The sequence below is a fragment of the Peromyscus californicus genome, unplaced genomic scaffold (genome assembly GCF_007827085.1).
Source record: "Peromyscus californicus insignis strain IS unplaced genomic scaffold, ASM782708v3 Scaffold_11__1_contigs__length_118956290, whole genome shotgun sequence".
Classification (NCBI taxonomy): Eukaryota; Metazoa; Chordata; class Mammalia; order Rodentia; family Cricetidae; genus Peromyscus; species Peromyscus californicus.
The window spans coordinates 51,577,131-51,598,444 of NW_026294402.1; the positions used below are offsets into that span (position 1 = coordinate 51,577,131).

The 21,314-nt window shown below is 47.7% G+C and overlaps 2 protein-coding genes across 6 annotated transcripts in view; both read left to right on the top strand.

Annotated features, from left to right (window-relative positions):
- The window catches only part of Ptpn9 (protein tyrosine phosphatase non-receptor type 9), a 95,124-nt gene extending 89,529 nt beyond the window's left edge, over positions 1-5,595 (top strand). For both annotated transcript variants that reach the window (XM_052761359.1, XM_052761367.1), the window contains 3 exons: positions 754-904; positions 2,694-2,901; positions 3,771-5,595. In XM_052761359.1, coding sequence (XP_052617319.1) covers positions 754-904; positions 2,694-2,901; positions 3,771-3,985 — 574 coding nt within the window. In that variant the 3' untranslated portion in view covers positions 3,986-5,595. The remainder of the gene's footprint in view (positions 1-753; positions 905-2,693; positions 2,902-3,770) is intronic.
- Positions 5,596-15,648: 10,053 nt separating this feature from the next.
- The window catches only part of Sin3a (SIN3 transcription regulator family member A), a 74,260-nt gene continuing 68,594 nt past the window's right edge, over positions 15,649-21,314 (top strand). For 2 of the 4 annotated variants that reach the window (XM_052761390.1, XM_052761381.1), the window contains exon 1: positions 19,865-20,069. The gene's annotated coding sequence lies outside the window, so the exon portion shown is untranslated. Of the gene's footprint in view, positions 15,667-15,728; positions 15,820-19,864; positions 20,070-21,314 lie in introns of those variants that run through there. The other 2 variants (XM_052761403.1, XM_052761393.1) reach the window with 2 other exon arrangements.

The window sequence follows — 21,314 nt, forward strand, 5'->3', positions numbered from 1 at the left end:
ATTTGGCAATTCTGCCAAATTTAAGGAATTTCATTTTTTATTAGTTTCATCATTAATTATAACCTATTTCAGATGAGGAAGAATGAAAAGATGATGGCCGGGCAGTGGTGGTGCATGCCTTTAATCCCAGCAATTGGGAGGCCTAGGCAGGCGAATCTCTGCATTTAAGGCCAGCCTGGTCTATAGAGTGAGTTCCAGGATGGCCAGGGCTACACAACGAAACTCTGTCTCAAATATTGAAAGGAAGGTAGGAAGGAAGGAAGGAAGACAAAATGTTTGCTCAGTTTCCTTCCTCAGGGCACTGTTAACTGCCATCTGTAGTTAAGAGAAGTACCACCTCAGAGTATTCTGCGGCCATGGAGAAATGGTGAGATGAAGTCTATGGACCTCTTAGTCATATCCATGAGTTGTTTTTCCCTGTCCTGACTCACCAAGCGCCCTTAGTGGAGAAGAAACTGAGCAGTGGCTTAGGTCTGGTCCTTACTATGCTTCTGCTGCTGTATTTATCTCAGTTAAGTGAGAAGATATAGTCAATGCACCATGCATGTCTGCCAATTGGACATGTGGAGGAACTTTAGCTGTTTTAACATCTGCTTAGAATGGGGAGTTTCCCTTCTGTTTTTGCAGAGTATCAGTAGTAGACTTTGGGAGCAGTGCGGATGACATTGCCGCCCAGGAGCTCAGCAGTTTGTGGTGGGAAGAAGCTCATTGCTGGTGACGAGTGAAGGCTTAATTTACTCTGTTTGTCTTCAGCTTTGAGGAAGGCGGCAGGAGAAAATGTGGCCAGTATTGGCCTTTAGAGAAAGACTCTCGGATCCGATTTGGCTTCCTCACGGTGACTAATCTAGGAGTGGAGAACATGAACCATTATAAGAAAACGACTCTAGAAATTCACAACACAGAGGTAAACGAAGCTTTCCATTTTCTCCGTGTTTTTAAACTAGGGAAGCTCCTTTAAAAAAGAGACTCTCATTGAGCATGGTGATGCATACTTTTAATCTTAGCACTCAGCAAGAAAAGGCAGGTGGATATCTGTGAGTTCAATGTCAGCCTGGCCTATGTAGGAGTTCCAGGCCATCCAGGACTACATATTGAGTTCCTGTCTCAACAAAACAAAAACAGAAAAAGAAAATTTCTAGAGAGAATAGGCAGGATTTTATTGAGGTTATAAACTGCTTTTTGCTTTTTCTATAAACAAATTAAAGATACTCAATTAAAAAAAGCCAGTTATGTGGTGCATGCCTTTAATCCCAGCACTCCAGAGACAGAGGCAGGTGTATCTCTACGAGTTCAAGGCCAGCCTGATCTACATAGTAAGTTCCAAGCAAATGCTACATAGACACACACACACACACACACACACACACACACACACACACACACACACACCCCTTCCAAAAATAGATATTCAACTCAGAACTTATATAGTCATTGTCTCAATACAAGAGTGGCATTAAAGAGAAATAAAACTTTCAACATTGGGAATCTGGGTCTTAAGCCATGCTTATTATCCTATCATGCAGGAGGCTGAGCCAAGATTACAAGTTTGAAAACAGCCCGGACTGCATAATATGGATCTTGTCTCAGAATACTACAGTAAGGGGCTAAAGAGATGATGGCTTAGCTGTTAGAGTCCTTGCTACTCTATCATGAGATGGAGAGTCAGATCATGGCACCTATGCATCAGCTGGGAGTCCCATGCATGCTTATCAACAACTCTGATGGAGGTAGAGGCAAGAGGATTCCTGGGCTTTCTGGCTTATAGGCTAGCTTTGGCTACATGAACTCCAGGTTTAGAGAGAGACTCAAAGAACAGACAGAATGTGTTAGAGGAGGACACCTGATGTCTTCCTCCCGCTTGCATGTGTACATATGCACACATGTACATACACCCAGACACATAGATGTAAATGCACACACAAATGGACTAAGTCAATAAGTAGATGAATATGTTATTGTTCTATTTTGAGACAATGTCTCTCACTGTAGCCTTGGCTGGCCTGGAGCTCACTATATAGATAGACCAGGCTGGGCTCAAAGTCATAGAAATCTGTCTGCCTGTCTCTGCCTACTGCATTTTGGGATTTCAAGGTGTGTTCCACCATGCCTAGCAATTTTTTTTTTTTGATATTACAATTTAATTACAACATTTCTCCCTTTCCTTTCTTCCCTCTATAAACCTTCCTTGTTCTTCAAATGCATAGCTTTTTCCACTAATTGTTATTGCATGCATATACATATTCGTGTATGTGTTATTGCATGCATATATATATTTGTATACATATTATATTCCTAAATATAACCTGTTGAGTCCATATAACTGCTTGTATTATGTTTGTAGAACTGACTTTTGGGCACTGGACAACTAGTTGGTATGCACTATCCTGGGGAAGACCACTTCTCTGGCTAAAAAAACCAAAACAAAACTTTTTTTTTTTTTTAACTACAAAAATAAACAAGAAATATGGGTCCTACAATATAGTGATCTGTCTTCCCAAAACATTTAGCCCTTCCTCCAGGTTTGAGGTAGAGAAGCAATTGTGATGAGAGCAGAAGACAGCCTTTGTGATCCAAATGCTAAGGTGTTAAGAACCTGCAAAAACCCAGGGTAGTCAGAGTAGATGGGAATGACGGCATTAACTTTTGCTTCTTTCTTTCTTTCTTTCTTTTTTCTTTTCTTTTTTTAATGTAAGGAGCGGCAGAAACGCCAGGTGACCCACTTCCAGTTCCTGAGCTGGCCGGATTATGGTGTCCCTTCCTCCGCAGCTTCTCTCATTGACTTTCTGAGAGTGGTCAGAAGGCAGCAGAGCCTGGCTGTCGGCAGCCTGGGGGCACGGTCCAAAGGGCCGTGCCCTGAGCCACCCATCGTGGTACACTGCAGTGCGGGCATCGGCAGGACAGGTACTGTACCTCCTACACTGGTGCCGGAGGGGTGGAGAGGAGGGGAACTCAGTCAGTCCCTTGGTGGCAAACTGCTATGATAATCACTCTTTAATGTCCTTTTGTATTCTTTGTGCTAGGGATACTACTTGTCAAAATATATAATTAACAAACCAAGTTCTTGGAATTGTTTTATACATTCCATCATCATGGTCTTCTTTCTGACCGTGTCAACTCTGTTAGCACCATGATTGTGATCCCCAGAGAGATTAGCTGGCCCTCTCCTGGGAGCCTCTTCTCCCTGTGCTGATCTTTTCTTTCCCTCCCCTTTCTTGTGGTTTTTTTTTTTTTTTTTTTTTTCCTTTTTGAGGCCAGTCTTACTATGAAGTCTGATCTGACCTGGAATTCACAGCAATCCTTTTGCCTTAACCTCCCAAATCATGGGATTATAAGCTTGTACCATCTTACGTGGCTTCTGTGTTCTTCATTATGGAGCTGATTAATAGCTTTGGCTTGATGGGATGTGTGCTGTATGAGCTGCTGGCTCTGTGAGTTCAGAGGTCCCTTTGGGAGAAGAATCAGGACCAATTTGTGGTAGACAAGCTCTGGAAACTGCTGTGGAAGTGTGGTTGCTCTGATGGTATTGAAGCTGGAAGTTCCTCTGCATTACTTACCTACTTCCTCATCTTGTTACCCATGTATGTTCTGAGAAACAGGGGACTCTGTCATTTCTCTGGCCTTTAGCACAGCCTGCGATACTTTGAGGCCTAAGTCCTCTTGCTATCAGATCCTTTGCCTTTGAATTCATCCATCCAGTCTTGCAAGGTGATTTGGTAAAAGGAAGAATATGAAGGAGGAACAGTCATGTGACTATTTCCTTTCTTCTTCAGGTACCTTCTGCTCACTGGACATCTGCCTGGCACAGCTGGAGGAGCTGGGCACCCTTAATGTGTTCCAGACAGTGTCCCGCATGAGGACACAGAGGGCCTTCAGTATCCAGACCCCTGAGCAGTACTACTTTTGCTACAAGGCCATTCTGGAGTTTGCAGAGAAGGAAGGCATGGTTCCCTCGGGTCACAGCCTGTTGGCCATGGAGGGTCAATAACTGTTCCACGAGTTTCCACCTGCTGGCCAGCCTTCCTTAAACTACCCTGGACACCGCTGAGCCTCTAGGTTGCCATCAGTTACGCTGAAGCCATGGATCAACCTCTTTCTTGTGTCTCCCAGCGCACATGTGCACGCAAGGCAGCCTTTCCCTTTGGCTAGATCATGTGGTGCAGTTGCCACTAGAAAGGGCCAGCAGCAATGTGTTCTTAATTCCTAGCACCTGCTATTGAACTGTGCCTTATTAAAACCAAATTGTGGCTGTTGATTTTTGCCAGGGTCCCTGAGGTAAGTGGGGAAGGAACCCCTATCTCCCAATGCCATTCTTCTTCTAGAAGTCTCTTCCTTCCCTCTGCTAGGATTTGACAGGGAGGTTTGGTGAGCATTCACCTTCCTGCCCAGAGAGCTTGACCAAGTTACATATTCTAGAGAATGTCCCGAGTGCCAAGCACGTTTATACATAGGGCGTGTATTCCAGTCTTTTCTGTCATTCTGTGTGTGTGCGCGTGTACTTACGTGTATGGATCCATATGTATGTGTGTATATAATATATACTGTATGTGATAATATGGTCATATTCTATAAATACATATACACACAGATACTCTTTGTAGAAGTTCCTGGGGCTTCATGTTGCAGTTGAGCATTCCTTGCTTCTTGGACCCTGCTGACCAGTCTGGACTAGCTGGGGTTGGGGATCATGCTCATGTCGTCAGACAGTGAGAGAAGACAACACATACTTTTCCGAGGCCACAGGCCCACTCCCTTACTGGTACCTTTCCCTCTGGACTCTATGCTTGTGGGAGTCAAAAATACTGACTTATGGTAACACTGGTTCAGTTTCGCATGGGTTGTCCTTCATCTAACAAATTCTGTTTACTTTGTTGATTTGGGGAACAGACCTCCACTGTGATTCCAGACTCTGTCTTATTACCCCAGCATTGGGGGGTCCAAGGCTAGAGATGAATTTACAGAGCTGCCAGAGCCAAAACTAATCGGTACGAAGTCTTAAAAGAAAGAAGGAGAATCCTGGAGTGAATGAGAGGAACCTACTATGAAATTCCCTTCCTGGGAAGACAAACTGGGGCCCTTTTTCTTTTGTTGGAGACCCCTTCCTTTATGCAACTCTTCCTTGTCTACTGAGATGCCCAGCTCTCCCTGCCTGCTAGCCTGCCAGATCCTAGACCTCAAACTGGATGGGTTCTTTGTCTTTATAAAGCATACTCCCCTTGGCTGGATGAGGTAGTTCCTGTAATCACTGGTTCCCTGCCCATCCAACTTGTTCCTGTCTTTTCCCAGTCTGATTCACCAGGAATGGAATCAAGAGTTCTCAACACTCAGTGTTCCTACAAAACCCCACTGAACCCCTAAACCTTTCCCTACTCCAGATGATGAGGTTGGCAGCTGGTCAGACCCAATAATTTTATACTGTAATAAGATCTTTGAATGTGTATATTCTTATTTTTTACAATCATTTCATTTTGTATTTAACATCAATGGACTGAATCAGATTCAGTAAATAATTGTAATGTTCATATTCAATATCTTATAGTGGTACAGTTTTGTATTTACATATAAATATACCAACATGATTAAACCCTTTTAGCTTCATCAATTTAGCAGTCTGTGGTTGGGAAGGTGAGGAGGGAGTCCAGGAGCTGGTTCTGGACAGATGGGGTGGCAAGGAGGGATCCAAAGCTTCCAATGAGACTCAGTTCTGAGAGGCACCTGCCATGTCTGTGGCTAGGGTCTTAGCTTTGGACAAACTGAATCCTTGTTGTATGGCCATCTTAGTGCTAAGTGTTTTGTCCCTTATGTTACTTCACTGAAACGTCACAGTTCTAGTGAGTATCCTCTGTCCTTCCTACACATCCTTCTTCCATTTCTCTAGTGTTGGGATTACAGACATGTGCTACCTCATCAGGTGTTTTTCACCTAATGATAAAGGCGAAACGTGTATAATGATATAATAATGTAATGTATAAATGAGAAAGGTGAGGTCCAGAGGAATACAATGATTTGGTCTAAAACTGTAACCCAAACTGTCTCTTGACATCAGATCTGGAGTGGTGCTTGTCTTTAGAGACTGTTAGGATTTTTTGTTGTTGTTCTGTTCCTCTTAGAGTATAATTGGTTTGAAAACTCTAGGACAGTTCATGGTTTTGTTTTGTTTGTGTGTTTTGTTTGTTTGTTTGTTTGAGACAGGATCTTACCACATAGGCTGTTTTTGAACTCAGGCCAATTCTGCTACCTTAGACACCCAAGGGCTGGGATTATACGGCATCTACTGCCTCACCCAGCTTAGGTAAATTGACCTTGAGCTCATTGCCTTGTAGTGGACTTGAAAGATCACAGAATTGGTGACATTCTCCCAGATGGGGATCTCTTCTCTATCCTCAGATCTGCACAGTACCAAAGGGGCCATGCTTCCAGAGAAACCCCACCAACTCTGTCCTGCTAGTCTTTCTCTTGGAGTGGAATAAGAAGCATTGGCCTTATAGGGACACTCTTCTTATCACGTGTTTTGTACCCATTAGCCAGTGACACGCTGCCCCATTGGAGCAGCTATGGCCTGCAACATGCAAATATTAGGGTGTTGTAAATAACAATAACAACAAACAACATTCAGTGGAAACCCACCATATTCTAGGTCCTGTTCAGAGTACTCTATAGATATTAACACATTCACTCTCAACAACTACTTGAAAATAGGTACTGACAGAAGAAAAGAATTGAAATACCATAATGTTAATTTGCTATGCTGTATATCAAAGGCCCCACTTTTACATTAGAAGTTTCTAGGGATCTGTTTCCCAACATGTAATCCCAACATGAGTGTTGGGATTACAGATGCACACCAGCATTTTATCTAGGTTCCAGGGATCAAATGGAGGTGGTCAGATTTTCTAGGCTAGGGATATGCCAGCACATTTTTCTTGATGTTTTTACTTTAACCAAACCTCAACTGTTGGATGTTGTGGAACTCAACTGTGATCTCAGTACTGGAGAAGTAGAGGCAAGTTGATTAGGAGTTCAAGGCCAATTTTGGCTATACTGGTAGTAGGAGCCCAGCCCGGGCTACGTGAGACATTTGTCTGAAGAAGAAGAAAAAGAAAAAATGGTAGCAGATTAAGATAGAATCTCTAAAATTTGAAATCAAAGATATGCTGAATTAGAGAGATTACAGAAATACTAAGGGTTTGCAAAATATACAGGAAACAAGCATTAACAATAAAAAGCCTTGAAGAGGTAATTCAAAACTGTTATTTGTTCAAACATGCTGTAATTTTGCCCTGTAAATTCCTCAATTCAAAGTTGTGCACTAGTTCCTAGATGCAAGCTCCTGGGCCCACCCAGTTGGTAGTTGAGTGACTAGAGGATGCCCTAGGCTTTTGGAGTCTTCGTTTGCTCATGTCTCAGATTCTGGTTACAACCAATGATGTCTCCTGAATATTCAGTAAAACCCCTGAGAGAAAAGGATTCAGTAGTTTTCACCAGACTGCTATTATGAATAGTGTTATTTTTATTAGTATTGAAATTAAAAAAAATTTGGTGGCTTTTAAAATTTTTTTAGAAAATAATTTAGTACATGTATGTACATGGGTACTTGCTTGCCATGGTGCACAGATCGAAGTCAAGAGGATAATTCTCACCTTGCACCGTGATGAGGTAGGTTGTTTCTCTTTGTCTGCCATGCTGTATATTCCAGGCGAGATGACTGTGTGGCTTCCGGACCGTTATCCTTTCTCTACCACTCATCTCTCCCATAAGTGTTGGGATTACAGATGCACGCCAGCATTTTATCTAGGTTCCAGGGATCAAATGGAGGTGGTCAGATTTTCTAGGCTAGCTAGTATCTTCATCCATTGAGGCATCTCCCCTGCTCTAATTTGTTTGAACTTTAAAATTTTTTAAATTTTTACTTTCTGAGAAATCGTGAAAATCCTGACTCAGCCTTCTGAGTGCTAAGATCACAGATATGTGCCACTATGGCTATTTTTTTAGACTGGGTCTCACTGCGTTGCCTACATTGGTCTCAGATTTCTGGGCTTAAGTGCTCCTTTTGCTTGAATTTCCTGTGCAGCTGGGATTACAGCAGATTTGTCCCCACACCCAGCTGTTTATAGCTTTTGCCAGTGTGAGCCTACCTGTGGTAGGGTTTTTGTTTTGGGAATTTTGTTTGTGTGAGACAGGGTTTCTCTATATAGACCATGTTGGCCTGGAACTCAGATCCATCTGCCTGCCTCCCAAATGCTGGGATTAAAGGAGTATGCAACCCACCTGGCTTGGTAGTAGACCTCAGTGAGCCCAAGGAAGAGACGCTCAGAATGCTCAGGACGGGAGGGGCATCACATAGTCAATAAAGTTCGGAATGAAGAGCACCACTGTGGGCCTATGCAGACTTCTGCTTCTGATTGGATTCTCCCCCCTCCTAACATTCCTATGGTTTCTAATTGCTCAGGCACAAAGGATCATCTCTCTGTTCTCTGTATTGCTTCCTTCATGCAACTAGAACAACGAGTGAAGTGATCCCCCACATCTTCAGCCTAGGAGACCTGCCATTGCTAGTGTCTGTTACATCGTACTGGTCAATGGCAAGAGTATGAGTGTGAAGTGGAAGAGGCCGGGGTGTGTGTGGCTAGTGGACTATGTAGTCTCACGACCCCAGGGAGAATTGGCTCTTGCTCATAAAAGGATGCATTCAATCTCTGGGGCAGTCCCAAGTGCAGGAACTTGCAAATTAATATGACCTGAGGGAGGTGAGCTATGAGACTAAGGTGGATGAATTGGCTAGACAGAAAGGTTTTCCTAGAATGACTGAGGTCTGTAGTGGTTCTGAGGTTTTAACCTACTCAACCCAGCCAAGTCCTAGCTTCCTTCTTTAAAAGGGGCTACTTTAAACAACCACATACTATAGGTCCACTAAAGGCCTAGTTTTTTTTTTGAATTATCAGATTCTTCCTTAGGCTGGATTAGCTTCCACTTTATCTCCCCAATTTTATCTTATTTTCAAAGGCTCTTCTTTCAAACTCTGGCCATTTCCTTAGATTCCCTCAGTTCTTTTCTATTTCACCCCCAGCTTGGATAGAAAGTAGGTTAAAGCCTAGGTTTGGTGGTGTGTCTCTTTAATCCTACCATCAGAGGCAGACAAGACCTCTATGAGTTTGAGACCTGCCTAATTTGCATTACAAGTTCCAAGACAGCCAAAGTTACATACAGAGAGCCTGTCTCAAAATGTAAAACAAAACCAGAGGAGGAGGAGGGAATGGAAAGAAAGAGGTACCCTTGACTCTCCATGTCTTTCTCTTCCTAGTTGCTCTATGTGGCATGACAGGTGTCTGAGAGCCAAAGAATTAGCTTGCCAAGCCTCCCAGGGCTCCTGCTCTGTCTTAGATTTGTTTTGGGTCTAGGTCTCAGTCCACTGGTCATGTGGGAGTAGAAGGTCTGCTCGCCAGAGAGTCAGGCTTTTCGGGGGGAGCTATCTTTCCCATACTTAACCATCAAACTTTTTTTTTTTTTTTTTTGCATTGTACTGTACTTAATTGAACAGAGGAGACAATTCTTCTCTAGATAGGAATCTAGCATTTGGGAAGTTGTTTAATCTCCATCTACTTAGTCATAGCCATCATAGTGCCCTTCCTCCTAGTTCAGTTAAATACTGAAGTGGTTAAGACTCACATTCTTCAGGCTAAGGCCTTGGAAGATGTAGAACTATACTAGAATCTCTCTAGGAAAGATAGGTATAGGGTGGGAGCTCCTGTGTCTTAAAGAACAGCTTAAAGTAGTTAGTATGTTCCTGATGGTTACTGGGACTCTGATGGCTAGCGTCACTAAAGGCTGATTTCCCTGTACTTGCATACCACATTAAATTCTTCTCGTTTTCTAAGCTACTGCAGAGTTCTGTCTAAAACCTTCAAGTCTGGCCAGATCCAGAGCAGAGCAAAGGTTAGCCATTTCATCTAGAGGCATCTCTTCATTTACTTCCCAACTTAAGTGCATACCCTGCAGGGTTCTGTCTGGGAGGAAGATTGAGGGAATGGGGAAGGAATATGGACAATGCTCAGGCTGCCTTCACGTCTACTCAAACAAGGGATCCCTTTATCTCTTTGATAGTGGGCTTCTCAAGTAGGTTTTATTTGAACAGAGGAACCTGTTGTCTTTTAAAAAAAAAAAGTCACCAGCCACCAATCTGTCTATAATACAAGGCCAGATAAACTGGGGGAATATCCTAGTATTATATCTGCCTTCTTGATTTAGGATTGTAGTGACTCTGGGTAGCTAGTGTCAATGAAGAGAAGACATTTCCAAGTAGTGAGTAACCTCAGTCTTTAAATCCACTAAGAGATTCTAACCTTTTAATAATAAATATTGCCGTATATGCCACTGAAGATAGATAGATAGATAGATAGATAGATAGATAGATAGATAGAGAGACAGACAGACAGACAGACAGACAGACAGATAGATATGAGAGTTTTTTATTTGAGGTCTGCAATGCCAGGGACTTTGCATTTAAATGGCCAGGAGAGGAGTGTGGTGACTTTGAAAAAGGAAGAAAAAGTGAAGGACTCTTACTGTTTGCTAGACATACTTATTTTCAATTCCCGAAATTACTACACCTACTGTAGGACAGAATCTAGGGGATAGTCAGAAGGATCAAAAGTTCAAGATTGGTGGCTTAGCGGTTAAGAGCTCTTCCAGAAGACCCAGGTTCAATTTCCAGCATTCACATGGAAGCTCACAACTGTCTGTAACTCCAGTTCCAGGGGACCCTCACACAGATATAAACACAAGCAAAACACCAATGTACATAAAAATAAAAAGTTTGCCGGGCGGTGGTGGCGCACGCCTTTAATCCCAGCACTCGGGAGGCAGAGCCAGGCGGATCTCTGTGAGTTCGAGGCCAGCCTGGGCTACCAAGTGAGTTCCAGGAAAGGCGCAAAGCTACACAGAGAAACCCTGTCTTGAAAAAACCAAAAAATAAAAAATAAAAAGTTTAAGGTCATCCTTGTCTATATAGCAAGTTCTAGGTCAGTGTGGGGTATGAGAGATCTTGTCTCCACACAAAGCCCTGGAAGCCTAGGAGTTATGTTACAATTTTCAGAGGTTCTGTCATCAGTAACTGAAACAAAGGCCCTCACTGACTCTTGAGCAGGAAGATCACAAGCAGAGGGAGTTCAAAGTCCAGGCCAGGCCACTAGTGAGATCTTACCTCTAATTTTTTTTTTTTTTGTTTTTTGTTTTTTGTTTTTCGAGACAGGGTTTCTCTGTGTAGCTTTGCGCCTTTCCTGGAACTCGCTTTGGAGACCAGGCTGGCCTCGAACTCACAGAGATCCGCCTGGCTCTGCCTCCCGAGTGCTGGGATTAAAGGTGTGCGCCACCACCGCCCGGCTCTAATTTTTTAAAAAGTTAAAAAGCTAAACACATTTGTGTTACAAGTGCTCACATTAGTATTGCTGCACTGAGGATTCAGGAGCCTTGGGCAGGATCATCATGAATCCTAGGCCAGCCTGCGCTATGTGAAACCCTGTCTTAAAAAGATAAATAAGGTGTGTTGTGGTGGGAGGGTAGCGGCTTGAGAGAGAGATAGCTTAGTCAAGTTTTTGCCCCACAAGAGTGAGGACCTGAGTTCAATTTCCTGCACCCATGGAAATCAACACGGGGTGGCAGATGATTTTTAATTCCAGTAGTGGGGAAGAAAAGATAGGCCAGACACTCTGGTGTGTGAATGAGTTCCTTTTTGTGAATGAGGGTATGTATACCATGTCCATGAAGTAATAGACGATGACAGTTTTGAATATATATGTTGTGAATTAAAGACCCATGTCTGTATGTGGCTAGGAGACAAATCTTGTTTCTTTGAGTACAATTTTTCTAGAACTATCTGATGACAAAGTGCTGTTGTTAGAATTAGGGAGGTAAGGTTTGTGCATCAGGGGAAAAGGTAGGGTGTTCTCTCCAAAGGCCCCAACTTGGATGGTAGCCTGAATGTATGCAGAAATTGCATATGGGGGAGTGAACAAACTCAGGATTTGCACTTAGATAAACTTGCCTTGGCTATTTCATGTAGGCAAGTCCCTCTACTGGCTGAGGCATCAGTTTGCTTATCTATAATTAAGGATAATAGTGTCTAACTCAGAAAAGTTCCAGGGGATTTCACACAAATACATCCTGATGCGGATTTTCCAAGGACACTCACCCAGATCCATTGTACCTTCACTATTAGGGGAGTGAGAAATAAGCAGCATCTTTGGTACAGTCAAAGGATAATGTCCACATAATACTGAGTCAGAAACAGTCATTGGGTTCCTTCCTGGGGCCCCTTGACTGCATTGAATACTGAGATTCCCCAAAGGTGAATTAGATAAAGTGGTTGTTCTTTCAAAGAGCTCAATCTAAGAGGTGTTCAGAAGGGTATAAGTATCAGCCATTTCTTTCTCTATAATGAAGGTGGAGAGATGGTTCCATGGGTAAGAGCACTCGCTGCACAAGCAGGAGGACCTGAATTAAACTTCCCATCCCCCATGTAAAAAGCCCAGTATGGCCAGGCAGTGGTGGTGCCCACCTTTTAATTTTTTTTTTTTTTTTTTTTTTTTTTTTTTTTTTTTTTGTTTTTCGAGACAGGGTTTCTCTGTGTAGTTTTGCGCCTTTCCTGGGACTCACTTGGTAGCCCAAGCTGGCCTCGAACTCACAGAGATCCGCCTGGCTCTGCCTCCCGAGTGCTGGGATTAAAGGCGTGCGCCACCACCGCCCGGCCGGTGCCCACCTTTTATCCCAGCACTTGGGAGGCAGAGGCAGGCAGAGCCCCATGAGTTCAAGGCCACTCCAGTCTAGAGAGTGAGTTTCAGGAAGGCCAGGGCTACAAACACAGAACCCCGTCTTGGAAAACAAAAAGAGAGAGAGAGAGAGAGAGAGAGAGAGAGAGAGAGAGAGAGAGAGAGAGAGAGATCGAGCGAGCGCCCAATATGGCTTTTTACATGTATACCTGTAACTCAAGAGCTGGGGACTAGGGGATGAGGAGGCAGAAGAATCACTGGGGCTTGCTGGCCACCAGCCTAGCTCCAGAAAGACCTTGCCTCAAGGGAATAAGGCAGAGGTTGATAGCAGGACACCTGATACCCTTCAAATATGCACTGGTGGACACACCTGTCTATGGTCGAATACAGCACACATGCATATGTGTGCATGCTTGGGCATTTGAACACACACAAATTAAGTAACTGTAAGCCACTTGCTATCCAGGATAACAGTCAAATGCCTAGGCTTCTGGTGTCTACTGAGATTCAGAACTTTCTTAGGCAATAATTGTATTGATCTACATACCAGGGAAAGAATTGTAATCCTTAGAGGAGGCTGACCCACAGATAAAGATGGACTAAATAGGAGCTAACATAAATAGGACTTGGTATTTCTGACTAGTGTTTTCTCTGTAGTACTACCGTGCTTTAACTCATTAACACAACATTTATTTATGTCTTCAGCTCAAAGCTGATTCTCATCCTAGGGAGAATGAACCTTGGCTCTGATGGCTTTGTCAGGGCTCATACTGAACCCGTTGTTCTCATCTCCTGGTCTTTCCCTCTACTTGGCTCTTTCCAGTTACCACTCACATTCTGGTCCACATATTCCAGGTCAAATGACCACTGCCCTTCCCAAAACGACACTTCTTCCTCAGTGACAGCTTCCCACATGGACTCTGAGTAAGGGAAGAATTCTTACATTATCTCCAAGGACTTCTCTGTATACCCACTTTCACCCTCGTTTTCCTGGGAACTGAAGCCCTGAAACTAGGAAGAGATTTACTCATAACACCACCAGTCACTGGCTATGCTAACGCTCTCTCCTCTAGCAACCACAGAATGCCACTGGCTACCTCTTCTATTACCTACACTGAACCATTTATCTCCTCTTCCTTGAGATTTTCTCAAATATGGTTCCCTTTAAATGATACCAGGTCTACTATGTAGCCTCACCTGGCTTTGGACACAAGGTCTTCCTTCTTTGCTTCCGAAATGATGCAATGACAGGCATTTGTCATCATACCAAGCTTGGTAAAGTTCTTGTAAGTAACTCAGATTATTGGAAGTTGTCTAACTGTTCATAGCCTACCTGATACCCAAATTAACTCCCTTTCTTCAATGACTTCCAAAACAAGTGTTTCTTGGGAGCTGGGCTGTGACTCAGTTGGAAGAGTGCTTGCCGAGCATGCATGAAGCCCTGAGTTTGATTTCCAGTACCATGTAAAAACAATGTGCACAGCTGTAACCCTAGTTCTTGGGGGAGGTTGAGGCAGGAGAAGGTAATGTCATTTGCTATGAGTTTGAGATCACTCTGGGCTCCATAAGATCCTGTCTGCAAAACAAAACAAAACAAAAATAGTTTTTCTTTTGTTTTTTTCCAGACAGGGTTTCTCTGTGTTGTTTTTGTGCCTGTCCTGGATCTCACTCTGTAGACCATGCTGGCCTCGAACTCACAGAGATTGGCCTGTCTCAGCTTCCCCAGTGCTGGCACCACCGTGCAGCCAAAATTAGTTTCTTGCTCACACTTGTGCCATGGCTCTGCTCAGCTCTTTTGAGCAAATAGTTAATGATATATAGCAAATGAGGCAGGTAAGGAGCTTCAACTGGGGAGAGTTTTCTGAATTGGGTGGGTAGTGAGTAGGAGGGTTTCTTTGTCTAGCTTTGGAGCCTGTCCTGGAACTCACAGAAACCCGCCTGCCCCTGCCTCCGGAGTGCTGGGATTAAAGGTGTGCGCCGCCCAGCTGGAGGAGGAGAATTCGCTTTTGCTTGCCCCAATCTATTCCTCAACCCAAAGATAGACCTCTGAAGCCTGTAAACACACATTACAGCCTCTGTGCTTCCCTTGTTGCCTGCTGGCACCCTTTTTGTTCAGCCTACTCTGAGAATCTGTTCAGCTGCTAGCTAAACGAAATTTCCCATGTTGGAGTGACTGTGGATCTACACACTCATACACACCCCTTGCCTTACCTCCTGCAGCACCTATCTGGATCTCAAGTGCTTGGAGAACATCTCAGCCAGTTTACAATTGCACTCTGTAGCAGATGCAGTGAAATGTCTGGTTCACCCCCCAGTAGATACTCAGAGAAGTGCCAGTTTTCCCGGCTTTCAGATTTCACAGCTGAAAGGCATCTAACAATGTAGGCTGGACACAAGGTTAAATCAGGAAAGTCTAGATGTTGCAGCCAGTAGCAGCCTGCCTCTTATCCGAGTACTAACCAGGCCAGACCCTGCTTCGCTTCTGAGATATGACGCGTCCAGGTAGTAGGATCACAGACTGCTACACGTTTCGCCTGACCCAGCTCCAAATGGATTGTGTGCGTGAAGGAAATTGGGACCGGGTTAGTTACGATGCACCTCCTTTAGCTTCCACGCTGCGGAACTCCGAATCCCAAAAGGCCTAGTCTGAAGTCCTCGAAAAATTCCAAATGGCAGTGTGGGAGAGTGGGGGGCTCTTATAAGAGCCTATACTTTAGATGCGACTCCAACTCGTGGCTAGTGTGATTTATTTAATTTTATTTTTGTAGAGGCAGGGGGCGATCAATGAAGGGGAAGGGGCGGGAGAGGGAGTAGGCGTACCCAGAGTGCTGACGTGTGCGCGAGAGAGCCAATGGCTAGTGGGGGGCGTTCCCTCCCATTCAGGACTCCTCGCCTGGTTCCGAAGGTATGTTAAACAGCTGCTTTTAATTTGGTCTCCCCAATTTCGTTCTTTTGGGGGGCTAGTTCCGTGGCTGCTTGCTTTGGTTGGCCTAAGGCTGTGTGGGTGCCGCGGTCCCCAAGACCGTGCTGCGGGGAGGCTCGGAGTCCGGCGGCCGAGGTAGGCTAGGGGCAGGCCAGGAAGAAGAGCGCTTGGCGCCGCCCGCTCATAGTGTTTCCAAGCCGGACTGGAGCTGTGGGGAGGGGGTCGGCTTGGCCTGGGGTCGCCCTTCCGCCAGCCGCGCCGCTCAGTTCATTTCACCAAACAGTCGGTTTCGGTAGGGCTCGGCAGAGCATTGGTGAATGGGCCGACAGGAGACCAACTGCTCTTGTAATGCTTTCAAAATATTTTAAAAGAAAAATCTCATGAAGAAGAAAAAAGGGGATTTCTGTACAGCGAATGGAACAGGGCCCGGGCTGCGGCGCGCGGGCTCGGCAGGGGGCGGCGGCCGCAGCCTGGTGGGTCAGGCCCACCGAGCTCACGGTGTCCGGAGTTGGTCGACCCCTGGAGTTTAGAGCAAGCCGGGGCCGGCGGTCTTTCTGCGCTAACCACGCTGGGTGAATGCAGCAGCCGCCCCGAGGGTTTGTTTCTGTCGGCAAACTTGGAGGGGTCGGTGGGCAAGCTCTAGGGAGGCGCGGGCACCATGGGCCCGCGGTTGTTAAGGACTCTGGGGGCGGGAGCAATGCTGTATTTGCGGGAGGAGACTGGGGGCGGGAGAGGTTCTGGCCACTAACCCCGGGAACTGCCGGTGTCTCCGAACTCCTGAACCGTGGCAATCTAGCAAGTATTCGCCACCAGAGCGGGATAGCCTGCGATCCGGCTGGGAGCTCTGGCTGAGTGTCGGAAAGCACCAGGAACTCGGCGGATTCGATTCGCGGCCCCAGCTGATCCTCTTGCAAACATGGAGCTGCCTCCTTCCCCGCCCACCTCACGGTGGCGGCGACTGCTCCCCCTCCCCGCGTAGTGCGCTGCCTGGGCTCCCTCTTTCCGCGAGGTGCCGCTGCGTGCCACAGGGCCGCGTACCGGGTGGGGGCAGCCGTGCGCGCGCGCGCGCTCACGAGGGGTGGCCTGAAAGGGGCAGTGAAGGTCGGAAACTGGGAAAACAGACTCCACGCTTGGAATAGGGAAAAGGAAATGCATCAGCGGGCGGGGAGGGGCGCGCCTGTCAGCCGGATGGCGGCTGCGGACCGAGAGGCGGGGCGCCGGCGCAAAGTGCGGGCAGTGGCGGTGTAGCAAGGGTAGGGAGCCTCAGAGACAGTCCTCAGAGTGAACGGCCACCTCTGCCTCTACTGCCTGACCCAGACTGTTTACTATCTCCTGCGGGGAGCTTGTGCAACCGGCCGAGAGGGGACCCGAGAGGGGCGGGGCCATTTCCTCTTCCACCCACTTCTGGCTCCCCAGAGGCCCCGCCTTCTCTTGTCTTCCACTGGTTGGATGCCAGTCCCTTTTTCCCTTCTTGTGTACGGATTGGATGACATTCTCTAGAGCTCCGCCTATCGGGAGGCTGGACTGGAGTTTAAGTTGCTAAGATTTTTTTTTTCGAAGGGCGGAGGGAGGATTCCTGGGGCTTATGAGAGGTGGAAACCCCCGCCCCTGCTCCTGATTGGTGGATTGGCTAGGCCTTCCCCTTCTAGGACAAACTGGGAGGGGACGTCCTCCAGCTCCCAGCCCCCCCTTCTCGTGAGCGCGCTCGGCACATGTTTGCGGCCCGCCTAGCTCTCTGCAACTTCCCTCCCGCCCGGAAGTCTCAGGCTCCGCGCCCTTAGTCAGGGGGGCGGGGAAAGCCTTAGAGGCACACAAAGATTCTTCCCAGTCTAGAGATCTGGTAGCCCTCGAGATGAAGCCTTACAATTGCGCTGTTGCTGTGGAAAGCGTAGCTCCGGGTTTGCCGCATTGAGGGGAGGGAATGAATTCGGGTCAACCGTTGCTGTTTTTCTCCGTACTCCTTGACTTCCTTAAATTTAAGTTTGAGAAAGCTTGAACATTGGCCGCATCCTTAATTCCCTGGGCAAGACAGTCGTGGTCCTTAGTCGGCGGAATCTGAGTATAGTAGCCAATTGATGGAACCTTAGGCAATAACTACGATACTTCGGTTTCTTGCGGTCAAGGGGAATCCAGGAGGCCTATTTCTGGCAAGGATTCGGGGGCGGGGGGAGTGTGTGTTGTTGATCCCTTGGTGTGGGTGCTGTATGGTAGGTACCCACTCTAGTGAGTAAGGTGGTCCATTTCAAGGTAGGAATCTGTCAATTCAGGAGTGCTGCTTTCTCAACCTCTGGACGGTTTGGCTCGTGTTTTTCTTATTTTTAGAGCACTGTCCTGGGCCAGGACTTGGCTTGGTTACCGGTGTGACTGCTCCCACCTGTCGGCCACTCTTGTAGTTCACAACTCACTACTATGACCTCGCGGCGTGGAACCATCCTAGGAGTCAGACCCACCTGTTGCCAACACTTATTTATGGCAGTCTCCTCATGATTACAGGAGGGCAGCGTCGGGTTTTCGAAACGTTTCCCCATGCAGTATCTCTTGGGGACACACTTAAGTCTAGGGAGGTGTTGGGTTTTTTGTTTAGTTTTGTTTAACAGTAGAGCCCTGGAAGACTAGTCCCGCCTAACTGTCCCTCATGGCGCAGAGAATGCACCCCCAAAGTAACGTTGGCTTTGGGCCCACGCCTCATTGGTGAATAAATAAAAGGAACTAGCAAAGCACTTTGTGTGCTTAAGGCATTGTTACCTACCCAGAGGGCTTTGAGACAGCCATTAATGCACTCTGGCAAGGAGGCTATTGGGGGGCCTCCTTTTTTTTTTTTTTTTTTAAAGAGGCTGGTCTAGAGTTCTTAAATTCAAGCAATATTACTGCCTCGTTCTCCTGAATAGTTGGAATTACAGTCTCTTTCCTTTGAACAGCTATTCTCGAGAGCACCCCCTCACACACACACTGGAATTTTTACTCATCCACTGAATATGAATGCACCCTCAAGGTTTATTTATACCGTGGTCTGTTTGAGCTTTTCTGCATCTCAGTTCCCCTGGCCTAAAATGTCTCTGGATCTGTCCTGCCAATAGGGAATACATTTTACCTCATGCTCCGCCTTCCGGAGGCTTGCCCAGGCGGTGACATTTAAAGGCCTCCGCTTGGTTGTCTCCGCCCCCTGAGGGCTGCACATTCAGGTTGTCGGAGTGTCACAGTATGCAGCCATTTCTTGCAATTTCTGGGTTTGTGTATCGGGTTAGAGCTCCAGACCTTAATTTGGGAGTCTACTGCTGAAAGTAGCTGCTGAATAGTCCAGATGGCTGTGTTTTGGAGAGTGAAAAGTGTAAAAATAAGTGGGTAGGAAGGATAAGGTTCTCTGTCATTGTTTTGGTGAGTCCTCCATGGTGGTAATACTACTGTTTTTCCCCCCTTCAAATCCTAAAGCCTCGGGTTTCGACCGCTGAGCTCCGCGCCATCTCCAGTTCGGGCCCTGGAACTCTGAGCTTCAGTCTCTAGTGTAAACATTCCACAAAAGGACTGCTAAGGTTCAGCATCCTCGCGCAGGGCGGAATGGGCTCCTTCCTGGACCGGCGCCGTGTCCAATGGCGGCTCCTACCGGCGCCAAGATAATCCAATCAGATCGTTGGGGGCGGGGCCTGGCCCAGCAGTGTGGTGGGTGGAGTCTGCCTCACTCACGGACATTTTTACCCCACATTGGTTACTTACCTTCCTGGGGCTGTGAGAGAACCAAAGGTAGCCTTCCAATGCGGTGACCGGCGGAGGCGGGAGCCGATTTGTTAGGCCTGTGGCTGGGGCGGTAGTGGGGAGGGATATGTGGGACTCTCCAATGAGGTGTGACGAGGTGCTTTTCTTCCTCCAATAACATTGCAGCCTGGGGGAGGGATTCGGCAATCAGTCTCCAATAGGCGGGGTTGAGTTAGGGACGCTCCCCGCCAATAGGGGCGTGGAGAAGGTGAGCGGCTCGCCCTCCCCTCCCAGCGAGGGAAGGAGGCGGGAGTAGGTCTGCGCGGCACGGTGATTGGCTAGGCCTTTGACGGATCGCTAATATATCCCGTGGCGGAGCGAGGTTAAGCCTTCCCTCGGCGGGGCGGGCTGGGAGAGTGGGCGGGATTTCCCGGGTAACAGAGAAGCGGCCGCGGCGGTAGAGGCGGCAGAGACGGTTTCTCCATCTTCCCCCCTCCCCTTCCCCCCTTGGAGTTTCCCTCCCTCCCTCCCTCCTTCCCAGTCTGGGCACTCAGTCCTGTGACCGCTTCGTGAGCGCAAAGGAGGTTGCCAGTCCGCTCTTGCGGGCCTGTGCCCGCGCCGTTCCGGGGCCTCCGTGCTGGGTGCGAGGCTCACGCCGGGAGCGACGCGCAGGCTGAGCGGCTGGAGCTTTTGCGGTGAGAGCACGCCGCGTCGCGGTCCGTCCGGCAGCTGGGTGGCGGGTAACCTGGGACTGGAGGGCGTGTGTTTTTCGGGGGGGGGCTGACCTCGGCTTCCCGTGCGTGGCTATGGGGGGCGGAGCGGGGCCGCACTCCGTGCGGGAGGGGGAGGAGAGCGTAGTCCCGGTGCGCACGGAGGGGCGGGCCCTCGTCCCGCCGATCAGAGGCGGGGCCGGCGCGCGTGCGGTGGTGGAGAAAGGGGCGGGACGGGCTCGCGCTAAATACCCGCGGCTGCGGCCCCGCCCCTCCTCTCCATGTGGGTGGGGCCATGGGCTGCATTGCTTTGGGCCCGCGGGGTGTGCGGGACAGGAAGGGGGTCTCCCGCGTGCGGCTTTCAGGGCGCGGCGGCGAGGGGGCGTGAAGCCCGTGTTCCCCCGCCTTCGTGGGATCCGGTTGGCCGGAAGGCGCGTTCGGGGCTGCGATGCCACGCCCCTCCCGCCCCGCCCCCGCCGGGGTTTCCGCCTCCTTGGCAGCGAAGCGGCGCTGGGGAAAGCCCGCTGTCGCGTCTAGCCGGGAGTTGGGGCTCTGTGTCTGCCCCTCCCTGCGTCCCTGTGGGTGGGAGGGGCTCTCGCAGAAGGGGAGCGGTGGAGGTGTACTTTATGCTGTGGCTCCTCCATCCATTCTGCCTAGGACATCGGGGCTCGGAGCTGTAGTCGTTTCTCCTTTGCTCCTAGCATCGTGGATGGTGCCGTCACAGCTAAGAGTGGAAGCGTGGTCAGCTGCTACTCTTAGTAGTAATTATTGGGAGGAGATGCTCAGCGTCCTCTCAGGAGTGCTTGCGGTGGGGTGCGGCTGGTGCTGTGCCCATGCTTCCGCGGCAGTGGCTGGTGGGGGAGGGGCAGAGTCATCAGGGGCTGGAAATGTCGAGGGCGCCAACCTTCCTTGGAGTTCTCTTGATGTTCAGCTACTGTGGCTTTACCAGGCGGAGCTTTGCATCGGAAGGGTAGTGGGTAAATAGCTAAAATAGCACCGGTTTTGGTGCCTTAGGACTTTAAACTCAGTTTTGCCCTTTGAGCTGCTCGCAAAACTGAGATTTTATTTTTACAGAAAGGATCGACTTTCCATTTTAGTCTCAAAACTGGTCTTTGACAAAGGTGATTTTAAAAAGTGATTGTGCATGTTGTAGTTTATCTAAGTCACATTAGCATTGCTCCACCACGAGGCTATATCCCAGGCCTGTTTCTTTTTTCTTTTCTTTTAAAG